Here is a 17,404-nt window from a genome sequence, read left to right on the forward strand (position 1 = left end):
CACACAAACACACACACACACACACCATGGGTCTCCTCATACCCAGCTGGGGCCCTGATAGAACTCAAGGTCAGGACCAGGGTTTTCCCACTACAGACCCCTTCTAGGGGCAGTCCAACAATTCAGCCCATTTTATGAGCACCTACTGTGTGCCAGACCTTGTAGGAGTCATAGATTCAGGCCGATAGAAACATGGTCCCAGCCTTCAGGGAGCACCCAGCTGGCTGACGGACACTCATAGAGCAGCCATTGGCCACCTCTTTCCCCACACCTGAGCAGGCCGACTCCTCCGTGAACACTCACTGAGCATGTGCTGGCTGATCTGGCGAAGGGAACACTCATTTCCCGGCTTCGAGGAGCTCCCAGCCCTATAGAGCAGACATTGAGCCAATACAGCCAAGGGGCCATAGGGGCCCAGAGAACGCCTCTAACTCAGCCAGAAGAATTCCTGAAAGAGGGGCCACTTGAGCTGGATTCTGAAGGGCAAGCAGGAGAGGCATGCCAAGAGAAAACAGCAAGGAAACCGGCCCCTCTCGGGAAACAATCACTGAGCTGTCGTCCATGGCTGGGGCCTGAAGTGCTGAGGGCGAGAGAGCAGGAGGGTGGTCAGGCGGTCCGAGCGAAGGGCACGGGGCTGCGTCCTGGCCTCAGCAGCACTTGGCTCTGCTCTGCCGTCTCCTTCACTGGCCTCCGGGCACCTTGCTCTCTCACTCGCTTCTCTGCCTCCTGTGCTGGTGTTTCCCAGCTCTCACTGCTGAGAGTCCTTGGGCCCTTGTCCACTCGCTCTCCAGATGATCCCAGGCTCGTGGCTGTGAAGACTTCCCAAATGCCAACAACTCCCCAAGTGTCTCCAGCCAGACTGCCTACTTGACATCATCACCTGGACACCTTTCACACAGCATCTCAAATTGAACTTGTCAACACGGAGCGTCACCTCACCTCATGAGGGGCAGCTCCATCCTTCCATGAGTGGGGTGGGGGTGGGGGGGGTTTAAGATTTTAAAAAATTGATTTTTTTTTTTAGAGAGAGGGAGAGAAACATCAATGCGGGAAGGAAACATCGATGGGCTGCCTCCTGCACACCCTGCACTGGGGATGGAGCCCTCAACCCCTTCGGTGCAGGGGTGACGCCCAACCAGCGGAGCCACACTGGCCAGGCCTTCCCTGTTTTACTCATGACCATGTTCCTAGTGCCAGGACAGTCCCTGGCACGTAGGTGCTCAATGAAGACATGAGTGAATGGAGTGTAAGGCTGCTCAGAAGTGAGTTAGATCTTTGAGGCCTGTCAAGGGCTGAGATGGGGGCAGGATACCAAGGAAGTGGCTGAATGTCCAGGTAGCAGATGCCAAGGACTGGGCCTCCATAGGCATGTGGGAGCAGAGATTTCTGCACCAGGGCTGGACCCCTAACTTCCAGCACCCTCCCCTTGGTCTGGCCTTTTATATCCAGTACCCCTAGTGACAATGCCCAGCCAGCCCAGGGCAGAGCAGAAGCAGGGCACGTCCAACCATCACCCTGTCTTCTCCGCCCAGCCCAGGGAGACCAGCTCCATTCAATTCAGGGCGGAACTCTCCCAGAACCAGGCTGTGCTCCGGGTTTAGCCCGGAGCCTGTGGAACTGCAGGGGCAGCAGAACCAGGGGCGGGGCTCCTTAGGGTCACCTGGGCTTCAGGCTGAACAGCACCAGCCAGCTGAGCCCAGCCCGGAGTCCTGCTCTGACCCTGCACCTTGGCGGCTACCCACCCGGCCCTCTTGCTGGTATCAGCTGGGTTGCCTCCAGGTTCTCCTTTTCGGGCTCCAGGGAGGGGTGCCCAGCCGGGAGGGTGTCTCTAGCCAGGCCAGCTTTTTCTGACTCGGGCCCAGCCCTCACTCTGGACCCCCAGGGTGGCTGTCCCCTAGAAGTGGGACTTTTGTGGACAGTGATGATGCTGGCAGGATGAGCTTGGGCCTTTGACCTGATTCCTCCGTGTCAGGGATGGGCCGCAGGAAGGACACCCCCCCACACCCCCACCTTCTCTCAGGAACCTTTCTCCTGGCTGCTGGGCCTGGATCTGGCCCGGCCCTCCCGTGTCTCACTCATGTCTGGGAGGTGGCTGTTGAAAACATTCTCTCCTCAACGCTCTGGCCCTGGTGAGAAGGGCAACCCTACACAGCCCTCACCAGGGCCATGAATGTTGCAAAGACAATTGTAGGGGTTGCCAGAGGAGGACGGATGGTGCGGTAGGCCACGATGTCCTCAGCCCCCCAGCGGAGGCAGGAGTGAGGCTCACAGCAGGCTCTCACTACAGACATCTTCCCTCCCATGACCTGGGTCCCCCTCGGCACAGCACCCCGCCCCCCCCAACCCCCGCATGGCTCCTGTCCTGAGTCCTGCCCTGGGCACACGGGTAGCAGCAGGGTACGGAGGGATGTTCACCCATCATCTCTACCGTCTCCCCTGCCCAGCACTGGGTTGGCACGTGGCATAAACACCTCTTCAGAGCCGAGGGCAGCCCAGCCACGGTGTGCGTCTCATGTTTCCCAGTGATGTTTCCCAGTTCAAAGGTGTCTGTGCTGAGGAAGAGCCCACAGAACCTTGTCTAAGATGAGGGGGGTGCAAACGGGGGCTCCTGGACCCTCCCTACTCCCACCGCACCCATGTGGGCTCCCAGTTGGTGATGCTGCTGACAGCGGGCACCACCGCTAACTCCGTGGAGGCCGTTCTGAGCACTACCTGTTCCCTCCCCGCACAACCCGTGAGGGGGGTCAACCATTACCCCATTCCACAGGCGAGGAAGCCGAGCAGAGGTGGGAACTCACCTGCCCATGGCCACACGGTGCGAAGGCAGGACACCCAACTGGCACCCCATCCTCTGCTGGCTGGGACCTTGTGAAGGCGACCGAGCCTCACGCTGCAGACACTTCCCTTCCCCCCTGCCGCTGGCCTGGAACGGGTCCAGAGCTCCGGGAGACAGAAACTTCTAAATTCAAATCGGCACCCACCCCAGCTCACCGCACCCCGCTCGGTACTTCATGCCCAGGTGACCCCCACATCTTCCCAGCCCACCCGGCCTTCTTCCAGGTGCTGCTTATACCCGTTTCCTAAATTCACACCAAACTGTGCTACTCAAAGTCCTTCGAGAGCTCCCCTTGCCTTAGTGAAAAAAAAAAAAATCAATCAGCCTCCCGTAGCCCCGCACCCAGAGCCAGTGAAAGGGGGCCATCCTCGCCGGGACTGACTCTCGACGGAAAACACAGGCCACAGGAACCTCTCACTACTTCCAGAAGCATCCATGCTGCCAAGCCTAATTGTGTTTGCAAGACAGGAAACCGAAACTGGCTTTAATAATGCCCAAGTCTCTGAAGTGAGACCCATGTCCTCCCTCCCAACCGCTTCACCAAAGGCCGCTGCAACTCGCCAGAGAGGCAGCGAGCGTGCCGGGAGGGCGGGGCCTGGACACAAACACGCGGGAAAAGCCGGTGCCGCCCGGCGTCCTGCATCTTGTCATCAGTATAATAAACTCCCACCCGCGTTCCCCCCAAACATGGCAGGAAGGGCTGCGGAAAAAAGATGTCCCTTTAATAAAACGTTATCAACATATATCGTACACAAACTACAATGTATCATAATTACTTTTTTTTTCCTCTCTTAATTCAGAACCAGACTACAAGGTAAGAAAAAACACAGAAACAGCTACAATGTTCCCAATAATCCGCACAAGGTCTTTTTTCAGGCAGATGATATCTCACATAATATGATATACATGGATCAGAAAGGGGAGAAACAAAGACCAGCTACGGGGAGGGGGCGGGGAGTAAATGTACAAAGAATTCGGGTGTCTCCGGGGCCAGACACAGAGGTTTCCGTGGGGTGCTGAGGTGAGGGAGGCCGAGTCACCCCTCCTGGGAGGGGACAGGCTCCACTGTCGCGTGTCGGTTTTTAAAAATAAAAACAGGACCGGAAACAGCGCGTCTGTTTGGTGGCTGGTGTCCCCCCACCCCCACAGCTATTCCAAAGTCTTTCCATTCAGTTCCAAGCATATGCAGAGCAGTTCTGGTCAATATCCCGTCTTTGAAAAAGGAGGAAGAATCAACAGAAAAAAAAGAAAACCCCAAACTCCAGCACTACACTGCCAGCACACCGAGGACGCGAGGGCCAGGGGACGAGGACGGAGGTCAGTTTCATGTCCCAGTCACAGCCATCCTGTCGGGGGTGGGCTCCCCACTCGCTCCAGACCACCACCCAGCTGGCAGGCTTCTCGCTGGGAAAACGGGGTGGGGGCCAAGGCGGGGCTGCAGGGGGGTCCCCGGAGGAGGAGCAGTCCTGGGAACACAGTGCACGCCACCACCGGCTGCAGCGAGTCTCCAGCGAGTCTCCGCCTGGTGGAGTCCTGAAGCCTGAACCAGGCGGCCTGGCCCTCCGGCCACATAACGGGGTGGGGGACATTCTGGGGTCCAAGTTGTACAGCTGCTGTTGCCACCTTGCCCAGGAGAAAACTAAGCAAAAAAAACAAAACAGTCCCCGCCCTTCCCTTGCCCATCTGCACAAGCCAAAACCCTCTAATGGAAAAGGGCGACTTCCGTTTGCTTTCCAAAAAAGGCCCTTGGAAAGAAACCACTGATTGTAAACGGCCCAGTTTATTATTATCATTATCATCATTATTATTCTTAGGTGGCTACAAAGACAGCGTGAGATCGCACACTGAGACTAGCTCTCCGGTGGAAGGGCTTGGGTACAGACAGCAGGGCTTGGTGGGGGTTTTTTGTCCTTTGTCCTTTTTTTTTTTTTAAAGAAGAAAGCAAAGAGGTTGGTTGGGGTGAAATGGGGTGGGGGTTTGCTAGAAGCTTCCTTTTTTAAAAATCCCCCCCCCAACCCCAACCCCAGAAAACAAATAAAAAAAATCCCAACAATGGCAAAACCCAAACAAAAGACAACAAAAAAGTGTCATGTACATAAAAGATCCTTTTGGGAAGGGCAAGGGGTGGGATTTTTCTGGTCAATGACTTGAAATATATTTTTATTTTGAGTTTTGTCCTTCATGTTTTATGGAATAAAAAGTTCGGCCTTTTTATTGCATGAAACTAAAATTGGGAAAGGTGGGGGAGTGGAGAGGGCAGGGTGGAGGGGGAGCGGGAGGTGCCCCTCCCCCAGCGCCTGGGCAATGACACCTCACTTCTTCTTGCATAATTTCTGGCATCTTCCCGCCTGCAATGCCGGCTCTCTCAGCATCTCGGAGAAGAGGAGGGTCACACACTCATCGTCATGCTTGGAGAATACTGCACGGGGAGAAGGAGAGAAGGGGGTCGTGAGGGCCGGGGAGTGGGAGACTTGTGGGGGTCTGATTGCAGAGGCGACCAGCTGGGGGCCTGGCTGGGCTGAGACTGGGTGACACTGGGTGGGCAGGGCCAGGAGGCGCCTCTCAGCAGCAGCCTGTGCCTGTTAGGAACTCACTCCCCTTTCCCTCAAATCACCCCTTTCCAGCTGAAGAGGCAGGCGCCTTCCCCACTCCCCCATCCCCCTACCCTCCACAGGCTGCAGCTGGCTTTCCTGCCATCGGGTCAGGCACAGGGTGCCTGGGGTGGGAGCCCGTTGGAGGTTCTCAAAAACTGCTTAGCCACGAGGCTGTTCCTTCAAAGACTGTGGACAGAAGCCTGACGGCCAGCCCCTCTGCAGCGAGACCTCAGGTAGTCACTGTCTGCATGAACCTCCTCCCCAGGACAGATGGAAACGGACCGGTGGATTGTGACCCAGCGGCCAGAGGCCAGGCCGCCAGCCCAGCCAGGCTTTCCAACCACATCAGCTCAACCAGTGCCCGAGGCGCAGCACCCGAGGCACGCACCTGCACACGCGCCTCCAGGAGGATCTGCTGGGGTCAGACTCGGGTGGCAGGGGTCAGGGCACACGGGGGAGGGAGGAAGGCGAGACCCACAGGGCTGCTAGGCCCCGGGCCCCGTGGGTAGGTCAGAGCCAGGAAGGAGGCTCTGAAATTGTTTAGGAGTCCCCAGACCCCGGGGATCAGGTGATGGCCCAGAGATGACACGAGGGTGGCAGCGGGCACTTACATTGTCGTTCTGGAAGGAGTGGAGGAAGTTCCCTCCCAGCTCGCCGTCGTCTCGCGGGGTGCCTGGAGGATTGCTAATGCCACTTATGTTGTTAGGAGAATTCTGCAGGGAGAAGAGAGGAGGTGAGCCCGGCCCCGTAGCCTGCCAGCCGGACTGGGAGACAGGTTTTCTGGGGGAAGGGGCGAGGGTGGGGGGCACAGGGTGGCGTGTCCAGGGAGGAGACATCAAACACTCACTTTTGGAAGTCCATCTATGTCACCTGACCCTGGAAGCAAGAAAGAATCCCGCTCAGTCTCCTGCCCACGCTTCCGTGGAGGGGCCTCCAAACCCTTCCACCCGAGTCCCCCGCTATTTCTGTGCAGAGGATTTCTCAGATCTTCCTGTGGGCAGGTGAGGCCAGGGCCGTGGGCCAGGCCCAGCTGAGCCAGGAGCGGAGGCCAAGAGGCGGCTGTGGGGCAGGGCCGGGCGGGGCAGCAGGCTCACCTAACGATCCGTTCATGTGGTGGGGCTCCATGCCGCCCATGCCTCCCATCGGGCCGTCGGAGCCTGGACCCATCGGGAACTGAAAGAAGCACAGAGACGGCGGCTGAGTGTCCCAGCGGCCCGGCCTCAAGGAGCTCCCACTCTGGGGGCTCCTCCCTCACACACTCAGGGCCGAACACTGGACGTTCAGGTTGTGTCTACTTGTTGGCTATTATGAATAAGGCTATGAACACTGTGAACAATTACTGTGGGGACACGCATTTTCCTTTCTCTGGGCAGAGACCTAGGCATGGACTGGCAGGGTCGCAGGTGACTGCTGGACCTTCCGTAGAACAGGACGGCCGGACTGCTCCGGAGCAGCCGCAGCACTGGACACGCCACCAGCAGGGGGTGGGGCTCCGTCTCTTCCCGTCCTGGCTGACACGGGTTATTTCCAACAACAGCCATCCTCCTGGGTAGGAAGTGGCACCTCATTGTCGTTTTCATTTGCACTGAATAATGCCGAGCATCATTTCACTGTTTACTTGTTCTTCTTTGAAGGAATGTCTATTCAGACCCTTGGTCCATTTTTTAATTGGGTTCCAATTAAGAGTCCTTTACATATTGTAGATTCAAGCCCCTCATCAGAGATGTGGTTTACAGGTGTTCCCCCTCTGCGGGGTGTCGAGTCCTCGGAAACACACAAGTTTACGTTTTGCTCGGTCCCGTGCAGCACCTGTTTTCTTGTCACCTGTGCTCTGGGGGTGCAGCTAAGCCAGCTTGGCGTGGCCCAGGCCACAGGACCGACTCGGGGGCTTTCTTCTGCTGGCCAGCGTCAGCTCTGCCGTTCGGCCTCGGGTCTGCCTGGAGTGAATTTTGGGTGTCGGTGTAAGAAGCAATCCTTCACCCAGGGAGTCCTTGCTCGGATTCCAATGAAGTTACAGTTGTAATAAAGAAATTACGAAAGTCCTGTTTAAGGTGGCTGCCCTTCCTGGTGACATTTTTTTGAATCCTCAAGCAGTTTCGTTTCTAAAAGTTGAGTCACTCCCTTGGCCGCATGAGGTTTTGTGCAGTCCCTCTGCCTCCCTACCCACGACCCCAAACATCTAGGCTCCTCATGGCCTCTGTACAGACCCTCAGACGGTTCTGGGGACGCAGCATGTTTCTTTCTCGGTGTGAATTCCTTTTTCCATTCTCATCTCAATGCATTTCCTAATCAGAGAAGGACAGCACAGCAGGCCAACATTTTAACATCTTCCCTACGGCCAGCAACAAAGATGGCCATCCTGTCTGAGGCTCTCGATTTCTATAGTCAAAACCTCGTTAACTGCACCTGCATGTTTTGAGGAAACTGACAAGGGACCAAACACCCCCGTTACTTCTGAGAGCCTCAGGCCACAGGTGAGCCTGCCGACCCCTGGGGAGCAGCGTGGGGGCGAGGTGTCCGGGACATGGAGCAGGAAAGCGGTTCGCAGACTAAATGGAAGTGTCCAAACCAACTGTGTACTGCCGGCCAGATACGCAGGCCAGCGAGCAACGTCTACGTTTGTGTTTGGACAAGAGAACAACAATCTCCGATTTGCATTTTCTTCACAGGAATCGAGAGGACTTAAAGCTCCAGTTTTCAGGTCAAAGCGTCCAAGGCCTGCGGTCGGACCTGCTTCCACTGCAGGACGCGCCGCACACCTGACCTGCAGGAAGCTCACTCGAGTGCTGGCAGGATCTGCCGGAGTCAACGCTACACAGAAAGGCCCAAGGCGCTTGTCATCAAAGCCCTGTTCTGCTCACTCCGAGGACCAGGCCGCAGCCTCCGCCTTTGCAGCAGCTGCTCAGCTCAGGCCGGCGGGTAACGGGCTCCTAAGGGCTGCGTCTGACTGCACACGCCTGCCGCTCTCTTTGACGGAGCCTTGGCGTCTCTTTGGAGGATGCAAAAAACTTCTGATTGGTTTAGGAGGATGTGCCTGTCTCCTCCCAGCCCTGCGCGGTCACATCCCTCCTCCGCAGGCGCAGCACCTTCCTCTTGGTCGTTTACCGCCCTAGTGCAGCCGTAGGTGTCCTCCCACCTGTCGTTGGAATAACACGGCCGTTTTTTGCAGAGACGTCTGGGTCCCACTGGTGCCGGCGTCCCCATTTTCATCACCTGGACCCTTGGAAAACACGGTCCCAAGGCTCACAGCATGAAACCGAAACCTGCCCCGTCCCGACAGCACGGCAGCTCCCCTGCAGGCAGAGCCACAGGTTACCAGGGACAGACTGTGGTCAGGAGGAGCACGGCAACAGCGACCATGGGAGGAGGGAATGGACGCCATTTCCGTGGGACACTGAACAGGGTGCCTAGTCCCTGTCTTGGCCGCTGTATAGGTCTCACACTTTCCTGCCCAAGTTTCTGCAGCCGCTGCCATAAACCAGGACCATGTGTGTCCTGGGATGTCGTCCTGGGACACGAGGCTTCTAGAGCTAAAACATGGGAAACAGGGGTGCTGAGGCGGGGTGGTGGGAGGTGCTGAGGGGAGGGAGGGGCAAGGGGCATCACGTGTGATGCGAGGTTCCCATCCACTGACCCTGGTTACCTTGGCACCTGAGGCGGCGGCCACGGACCCTCACCACAGAGGCTGCAAGAGCTTAAACACGTGCCGTGACTAGCGTGGGGCCGCTCATGCCAGAGTTCAGCACGTGGGGTGGTTTAGACGTCACATTAAGAACTGAGCCAACAAAACCAAATAGAGCACCCCAAAAGCCATAGGCAATTTGGGGGCCCCTAGCCCACCCTCTGGCTCTGCAGTCCACAGACTTGATGTCACAGGCAGCCTCCTTTCCAAACCCTGAGCTCCAGGGGGCAAGGCGGGCTGGGTTCGCCTGCCAGGCCGATGTGGGAGGGCTGCCTGGAGGAGAGAGACCGGCACCGTCCTCAGGCGCTCCCAGCTGGGAGGGAGACAGGCTCCAGCTGCATCGTCAAGTCCCACATGACACGGACTGAGGGGCAGGGAGTGGGTGATGAGAAAAGGTAGACTGGAGCTGCAACATCACTGAAGGTTGGAACTTTGAGAGGCCAAGAGGTCCAAGGGGTGAGGGTCACAGGGCTCCCAAAGGAGACAGAGGCACAGGGTGGCAGGTCCCCACGTGCTCCTGCGTGGCCCCCCTCTTTGCTGCGTGGCCAAGGAAACAGGCGCCAAAGGGTGTGGCACGGCCCAAACCCCACCCGAAGCCGGTGCTTTCCGGCACCAACACCCCACACAGGGCAGCAGGGCCCCTGCCGTGGGCACCCCGCTCTGACCAGATGAGTGGGAATCACTTCATCCCCTTCTCTCCTGGCCCCTGGCAGCTGAGATGGGAACTGAGGTGCCCAAGAGTTAATCACTTTTCTGATGGTTTATTTTATTCATCTTTGGAAACAAATGGCTGAAATCAATTAAACTTGCTTTCCCCTCAGCTGCGGAAGTTAATTATGATTTGTTATGGTATCTGATATGTAAATTGTTAGAAAGCAGACTTACGTTGGACCGGCTGCCTCCAGGCGGCACCGGATTAATCATTGTGTAGATGTTGTCACTGGAATTTGTTGAATCTGTAGAATAGTGGAAACCCGCAAGTCGGGGTGATTAATTCATTTCTTAATTAAAACAAACTCATGGCACTTGAACTCATTCTTTTGTATTTTATCACCTAAAATTTCCTTTAAGTACCGCCATTTTCTGGCTAATTTGTATTTAATGAAGATTCACAAAGTTTTTAATCACAGAAAATTCAACTGTGAAAACCACTCAACCCTGAAATGAAGACTTTTGGGGTGTCTGGACATCTGGACAGCAGTGTGGACAAGGCAAAGGGGGATTACAGGTCCCAATTCTCGGCTCCCCACCCCACCCCACATCTGCTCCTGCTGGGACAACGCGGGGGCAGCCAGATCGCCACCTGTGCTCTCCCTAACCCAGCAGTTTTAATCAAATCGGGGAAAGAGAAACACCACACATCACCCAGGGGCCGCCCTGCCAGGCTGGTGGGGCAGGGGGAGAGGCAGGGCTTGGCAGGAGCCACATTAGCATACGGAGTGGTTTAACGTGACCCAGTCTGAATGTAGGTCATGCAGCTCATAAAAATGCAGCAGCAGAAAGGAGTCGGAGTGGGAGCCGGAACATCACGCTGCCGCCCGCCAGCTCCACCCCTGCGGCTGAGTTTCCCGCTATGGGGAGCCGAGAGGGGAGGGTGGGAGAGAGGGACCCCTCCATCTCCCCAATTAGGCAGAAAGGTCTCCTTAGGAAACCAGCTAACAGGTTTGTATCAGGAGCAGGCCCCATATTCCTCAGGCAGAAATCCAACCACCTCTCACTTTTTATTTCTGGGTGGTAAGGGCTGCGTGCTGAACTCCTCCTAGCTGGTGGCATGCTATTCTTAGCCGGAGAGACACACAATCGTGATGCTGCGTGTGTGCTGTATGACCTCCTCTGGTTAAAGGAAAAGGGAGAAGGGGCCTCCTATAGAGAGGACCGAGCTCAGAGTCCTGGGCTCCGGCTGCCAGAATCCAAAAGCCCCTTCTGTCACCGGAGAAACGTACGATCAGATAGGGGTCCCTCAGACCAAGGGCCAGTGAGACCCTTGTCCCAGATGCCCCTGCTCTGCTCGTCCCTTAACCAGAGAGGAGCCGTGATCTGGCTGAGGCCACACAGGGGTTTCATGGCACCAGGGACCTCATGCCCCCCAATCCCGGATGCCAAGATGATCTGCGGAGGATGTGCTGCTCAGGAGCGGCTGGCAAGCTCTGGCTCTGCACCTGTGCCCCTCCAGGACCCCCTGCACCCTCCCCAAGCCCTCACCTGCAGGACTAGGCATGATGGGTGTTCCTGGGGGGCCGCCACCGCCAGGAGGTCCCTGGAGATGAGACAAAAATCGACATCAGAAACCCAGGGTGGTAACACGGGGGAGAGGCCACCGAGCTCCAGCCAGGACAGCAGCAAGCGCTCGCCGGGCCCAGCCGGCACTCAGCTCTCGCTCATCCTCCATCACGCACGCAGAGCCCGCCTGTTTGAGCCTTAGGGGACTGGACTTGGCCTCTCCCCTTTCTTCCTTTAAACCGAGGTGTGTATGTGTGTGTGTGTGTGTGTGTGTGTGTGTGTAACACGTGTACTCCTATGCATGCTGATCGATGAAACCAGAGCCTGTGCTGCAAGCCACCCACCCACTAGCCAGCCCCCAGATGGGGATGCCAATTCCAGGGCTTGTTGGAAACCCTGGGACCAGCAGGAGGTACAAACTCCGGAATACTGACAGGAAGTTCTAGCACAGCTGGAATCTGTGCTCCGATGGTTTGAAAGGGAAAGAGACAGGCTCCCTGAGGAGTTCTCTTGCACACTCAGTCACAAGCGGCTCGACATGCAGCACCCCACACTCACACACTTACCACGTAGGTACCGGGTGATGAGGAGGAGTATGGAATCTAGAAACAAGAGGCAGGGAGCACGTGTCAGAGTCACTTCCGCCAACAGGCAGCACTTTTTGGCTTCTAAACCCACTTGGGGACACGGCCCCTTCTTGATGGGACCGGCTGTGGCACCCACTGAACCAGGGGCAGGGGTGTGAGCCGAGTCCAGCTCCTGCACCGAGCTGATCCTGAAAACCTCCCAGGGAGCCTGGGGGCCCTCCAGCTCCAGAGGGCAGGACAGCAGGAACGTCGCCCCACGCCTCTACGCTTCTCCCTGGACCGTCTGTGCGTGGCCCCTTCCCAGCCTTCCTCCGAGTGCTGGTCCTGCAGGAGCCTCTATGTGAACAGTGCTCGGAGCCCAGCTCTCAGCTCACACCTGTTTCTGCAGAGCAGTGGGCTGGGCTGCGCAGGGCCGAGCCCAGGATGGCCCCGGCATGTTACTCCCAAGCTTGCGCCTACAGGTGGGCTTCTCCTGGAGGCGTCAGGTAGAGACCTGCTGTATCTCCCCTCCAACCTGGGGACAGGAACCACCCTGCACCTCACAATCCCCTCCCTGGCAAACACTCCCACGTGACCTGGTACTCACTGAGTTAGCACTGTTAGGATTGGGCCAGGGTCTGCCAGCTCCCGGGCCCCTGACGGAGGGAGAGATGGAGACAGTGAAAAAGGTGCCGTCAACTCCAAGGGTGGTGCCAGCAGGGGCAGAGTGAGAGGGCTGAATTGACTGACAGGAAGTCCTGCCCAGGAGCCCAGGGCCTGAGGGACCACCGGGTTCTGGGGTTGTAATGGGTAGTTCCATGGGGAGAGACCTACCAACTCCTATAAGTTACATGGAAACCTGTGAAGTATAGAAAACCTCCTCTGCATGTGCGCTTGCCTAGGGCTCTATCACCGCAAAGGGTGTAAGAAACACGGAAGCACTAGAACAGCCTACAGGGGTCAAATCTGGACCCTCTCGCTCTGCTGTGTGAGCTGGGCAACTGGCTTCACCTCTCTGTGCCTCGGTTACCCCCCTGTAGCTAACATAACCTCCTCGCAGGGCTGTTACGAAGGTTAGGTGAGCTGAGCCATGTAACATGCTGAGAACCGTGCTGGGCACATAAAGCACCCTTTGGGGTGGGGCCGCATCACCAGTACTGGCAGCAGCGTTCTCGCTGTACTGATGAGGAGACTGAGGCCCCGAGAGGGGCCAGTAACGGCTCAGGTCACAAGTGTCCCGGGAGGGCAGCGGAGGGTGGGAAAGCCATGGCTCTGAGCCGCTGGCGGGTCACTTTGCCTTACATGTTAATCCCGGGCATGGCGGGGCCGAGGGAGTTGGGTGGTGGTCTCATGCCGCTGCCGTAATTCTGCAACGATAACCAAGGGTCAGTCTATGAGAAGGAGAAGGGGAACCGGAGAGAGAAAGAGGGAGGGAAAACAGACAGAATATAAGTGAGAGGGTTAGTCTGTGAAGAGAATCTGATGAGAAAAAATAACACATTTGTTTTAAAAAGGTGGAGGGAGGGTGGGAATCACGTGATGGGATCACGATGACAAGCCAGCACAGAGGGACAGTCACAGCTTTAGACGCAGCTTCGGGGCTTCAAGGGGGTTTGCTCAAAAGCACACGGACGTCAAGCAAGCCCCTCACATCTCTGGGCCCCTCCCCCTCAGGTCCAGGAGGGGAAAGGGGAATGGACGTACGAGATCTGACTGGGAAGGGCCAGCACCTCGGACACAACGAGGGAGGAGATGCTGGCAGGCCGGGGCCGGGCCGGGGCTGAACGACGAGGGGAAGAAACAGTCCCAAAAGCCTGACCTGCAGATGTCCCCAAGGCCTGGCATGTACAGACACCCCCCCATCCCAGGCCTGGGTGTACCCCCGCCCCTAGACCAAGCTGCCTAATCCGGGCATCAGCATGTGGGGCCTCACGAGGCACAGTGCCCTGAGCAGGAGGTTTCTACCCTCAGAAGGAATCCAGGTTCTGTTTGAGAGAAGAGTCTAACAGAACTGGGAATCTCCCAGGAGTCCCAGTCCAGCTCAGTCCAGCCCAGAGGCAGGTGGGAGGGTCCACACGAGCACCTGACCAGGCACCTGGGCCTTCCACCTGGGTCATCTCCTGTTGCAGACAAGCCTGCCTCCCCTTCCCAATGCTATTTCCTTGGCAGGAATAACTGCCTGCCTCCCTTCTCTACCAGGTGGGCTCCTACACACCCTCCAATACCAGCTCAGACTGCACCTCCTCTGGGAAGCCTTCCCTGCCCCACCCTTTGGGGTTAACTGCTCCGTCCTACTCCCAGAATGCCTTGCACTCCCCTCCTCCACTGCCCACACCACTCTGGATTATGATCACGACCACCTGTCCATCTCCTACTGAACTCCAAGTGCCTTTGGAAGATGGGATCTGCGTCTTCATGACCTGCCAGCCCCTCACTCCCTGTAGCAGCGGGCACACACCAGGTGCCGAATCGATCAGGGAAGCAGTGAAGGAGAGAAAAGTAAGGTGAGCCTGGCTGTGGCTTAAGCTGACCTGCAGGAGAATCTGAAAGAAGTAGGCTGGTAGAATTGGTGACACAGGAACAACCCAAATGAGCTGTTCTCTACTGAGCACACAGCACGCGTTATACATGGTCTCTGGCTTGGTCCTTGTGACAATGCCATGGGGCTGGGCTCATCCTTGCTCCACAGGAGACTGACTGAGGGTCTCAGGGAAGAAAGATCTGCCCAACATCAGGCAGCAAATGACACAGCTGGGTTTCAATCCGGATTCGAAGCCTCCAGATCACACTCCCCGGAGGGGCCAGAGGGATGGGTGAAGAGGAAGTCGGAGCCAGAGCTACCAACTCAGAGCCAAGCCCAGGCTGCTGCTGAGTTCTCCAGCCAGGGACCATCTCCCCAACCTCAGTGCCGCGGGGCCACCTCCTCTGCCTGGTCACCCACAGAGGGCTTGGAGGCCAGAAGAATGCCCCAAGGGTGTGGACAAGGGCAGGAGCAGCCAGGCTGGCAATGAGCAGGGCCTGGAGTCGGGGGAGGCAGGGCAGGACAGCCACAGAGGGACCCCTAGGCAGGCAGCACACTTCTTTAAAAAATTTTAAAATGTTTTACTGATTTTTTACAGAGAGGGAGAAGGATAGAGAGTTAGAAACATCGATGAGAGAGAAACATCGATCAGCTGCCTCCTGCACACTCCCCACTGGGTATGTGCCCGCAACCAAGGTACATGCCCTTGACCGGAATCGAACCTGGGACCCTTCAGTCCGCAGGCCGACGCTCTATCCACTGAGCCAAACCGGGGCTAAAATGTTGATTTCTTAATCCTCACCCAAGGATAGTTTGTCCATTGATTTTTAGAGAGTGGAAGGGCAGGAGGAAGGAGGAGGGGTGGAAGAGGAGGAGGGAGGGAGGAAGGGAGGAAAACATGGGTGTGAAAGAGACACATTGATTGGCTGCCTCCCAACAGGGGCCAGGACTAGAACCCACAACACTTCAGTGTGTGGGCAACACTATGACCACTGAGCAACACCAGCCAGAGACAGCCAGCACTCTTAAAGCCCGCCTCCCACACGCCTGATCGAGCAAACAGTGGAGGCTCCAGGGACATGCAGGGGCCAGCCCACTGTAGAGATGTCAGGGGGCAGTGAGTAGAGCCACGGATTTGGGGTCAGCACACAGGGGAGGTTAGCACCCAGGCTCAGCCACTTGCTGGCTACTGTGGGCAAACTCCACAATTAACAACAATGCTTATCTGTGCCAGGCCGTGCTATGTACTTTTATCACTTATCTGTAATCACTCACAACCCCACCACTATTCCCATTCTAAAGGTTAAAAAACTGAGGCACAGAAGCGAAGTGGCAGTGCCTCTTGCAGCTATGCCAGCAGCAGAGCTGGTACTGGGGTGCCTTGTCCAAAGACTAGAGACAAAGAACGGCCAACCCGACAGGGCCCGTGAGCAGATGACGACATGCTGGCTCTGAAGTGCTGTCAGTCCTCAGCGCTGTGCATGGACTGGATGTGGGCAGCAGAACAAATGCCAAAGCCCCTAATCCTGCCTTAAGCATCACAGAACCTCGGCTCCTAAAGGACCCTTTCTAAGCCCCACGTGCAGCTACGAAATCCCCTCTACAAATCTCAGCCTCATTTGGGCTCCTCCAGAACAGAACAGGAAGCTCACCGCCTGGCCAGGCAGATGAGAGAGAGAGAGAGAGAGAGAGAGAGAGAGAGAGAGAGAGAGAGAGAGAGAGAGGTCTGTCTGTCTTCCAGGGGCCAAAGCTGCTGCGTCCTGTTGCCTTCCCAGCAGGAGAGTGACCCGCACTTGGAGCACAAGCGGGGAGGGAGGCCTGGGGCGGGCGGAAGCCCAGACACCGCCGCGCAGTGAGAGAAGATGACAAGTAGGGTGCTCACTTCCCAACAGCAGCAGGGCTGCTTCCTGGAGGGACGGTGCCCACCAGGTCCTCTCTCCTTGGGAAGTGCGGACCCTGGAGGGCCACTCACATCTCCCCATTTCACAGACGACGAGCTGGAGGACCAAGGAGGCCAGAGACTCACCCAAGGCCACATGGCAAGTCACGGGGAAAGCGGGGCTAAAGTCAGGTTTGGGGGAAAGAAAGAAAAACACCAGGAGAACAGGCTGCCGTTGGAGTGGGCTTGCCTTTTAGGATTAGGGCAACGCCTCCCTGAGGTGTTCCTACCACCAAGGCAGCACCCTGAGAAGGCAGGGGCTGGCCTGCTGCCAGCACAATGCGGGGCGGGGACAGGGGGGTTGGGGTGCAGAAGGGAGGTGTGTGTGTGTGGGGGGGGATGCTACTCCAGCCCCAGGGAACCAGAAACCAAACATCTGGGAGGGGCCCAGAGCATCCGAACATGTACAAGCAGGTGGGAAGGAGAAGCAGGCTCCTGGGCGGGGCAGGAAGTGAAGGACCCTCTGCCCTCACTCCAGGGAGCTCCGCCCCTGATCTGAACTTCCGGCTTCTTTCAGGCAGTCTTCCCAAGGGGGAGAGCAGAGCACCTGCCACAGCTCCTGCAGGAGCAGCTACCTTCCCACACTAAGATGGGAGCCAACCGCGAGAAGGCTCTGAAACAGGGGTGGCCTGCCGACCCTGCCTGCTGGCCCTGGTGACAGGCTATGGAGCTGCGGCACAGGGAGCGAGCGCCGTGTGGTAACCGTAGAGAGGTAGACAGGGCACTTGAAATCTTCGGCAGGGCCCCAGCTTATGACACAGGCAAAAGCTCTGGGCTGAAGTGAGCTGGGCGTGGGTAGCCTGGCCTCCTCCCACCTGGTGGCACCAGGGGGGGCAGAGGCCTCGGGGGCCCACAGAGGAGAAACTGTCCAATGGTGAACCGGAAACAGAGCTAGGACAGCCGCTCATCCGTCCCACCTTTGGGTCATGATAAAGCTCAAGTCCACCCACCCAGGACAGGAGGAGGCTCTGGGATTCCGGGAGGACCACCCACTGCCTGGGTACAGCCCCTCTGCCTTCCCAACCCCTCACACCACAGGCTAGCAC

The 17,404-nt window shown here is 57.3% G+C and overlaps 1 protein-coding gene across 6 annotated transcripts in view; it reads right to left on the reverse strand.

Annotated features, from left to right (window-relative positions):
- Positions 1–3,537: 3,537 nt before the first annotated feature.
- Positions 3,538–17,404, reverse strand: part of SSBP3 (single stranded DNA binding protein 3) — a 149,152-nt gene continuing 135,285 nt past the window's right edge. For 3 of the 6 annotated variants that reach the window (XM_070405194.1, XM_070405198.1, XM_070405196.1), the window contains 9 exons: positions 13,201–13,289; positions 12,506–12,554; positions 11,899–11,934; positions 11,315–11,369; positions 9,998–10,068; positions 6,525–6,603; positions 6,278–6,306; positions 6,042–6,143; positions 3,538–5,255 (listed from right to left, as the gene is read on the reverse strand). In XM_070405194.1, the coding sequence (XP_070261295.1) occupies positions 5,226–5,255; positions 6,042–6,143; positions 6,278–6,306; positions 6,525–6,603; positions 9,998–10,068; positions 11,315–11,369; positions 11,899–11,934; positions 12,506–12,554; positions 13,201–13,289 (540 nt within the window). In that variant the 3' untranslated portion in view covers positions 3,538–5,225. The remainder of the gene's footprint in view (positions 5,256–6,041; positions 6,144–6,277; positions 6,307–6,524; positions 6,604–9,997; positions 10,069–11,314; positions 11,370–11,898; positions 11,935–12,505; positions 12,555–13,200; positions 13,290–17,404) is intronic. The other 3 variants (XM_070405195.1, XM_070405199.1, XM_070405197.1) reach the window with 1 other exon arrangement.

The sequence above is a fragment of the Myotis yumanensis genome, unplaced genomic scaffold, assembly GCF_028538775.1.
Source record: "Myotis yumanensis isolate MYYU_CA2020_CCGP unplaced genomic scaffold, mMyoYum1.0.hap1 SCAF_2, whole genome shotgun sequence".
NCBI classification, from domain to species: domain Eukaryota; kingdom Metazoa; phylum Chordata; class Mammalia; order Chiroptera; family Vespertilionidae; genus Myotis; species Myotis yumanensis.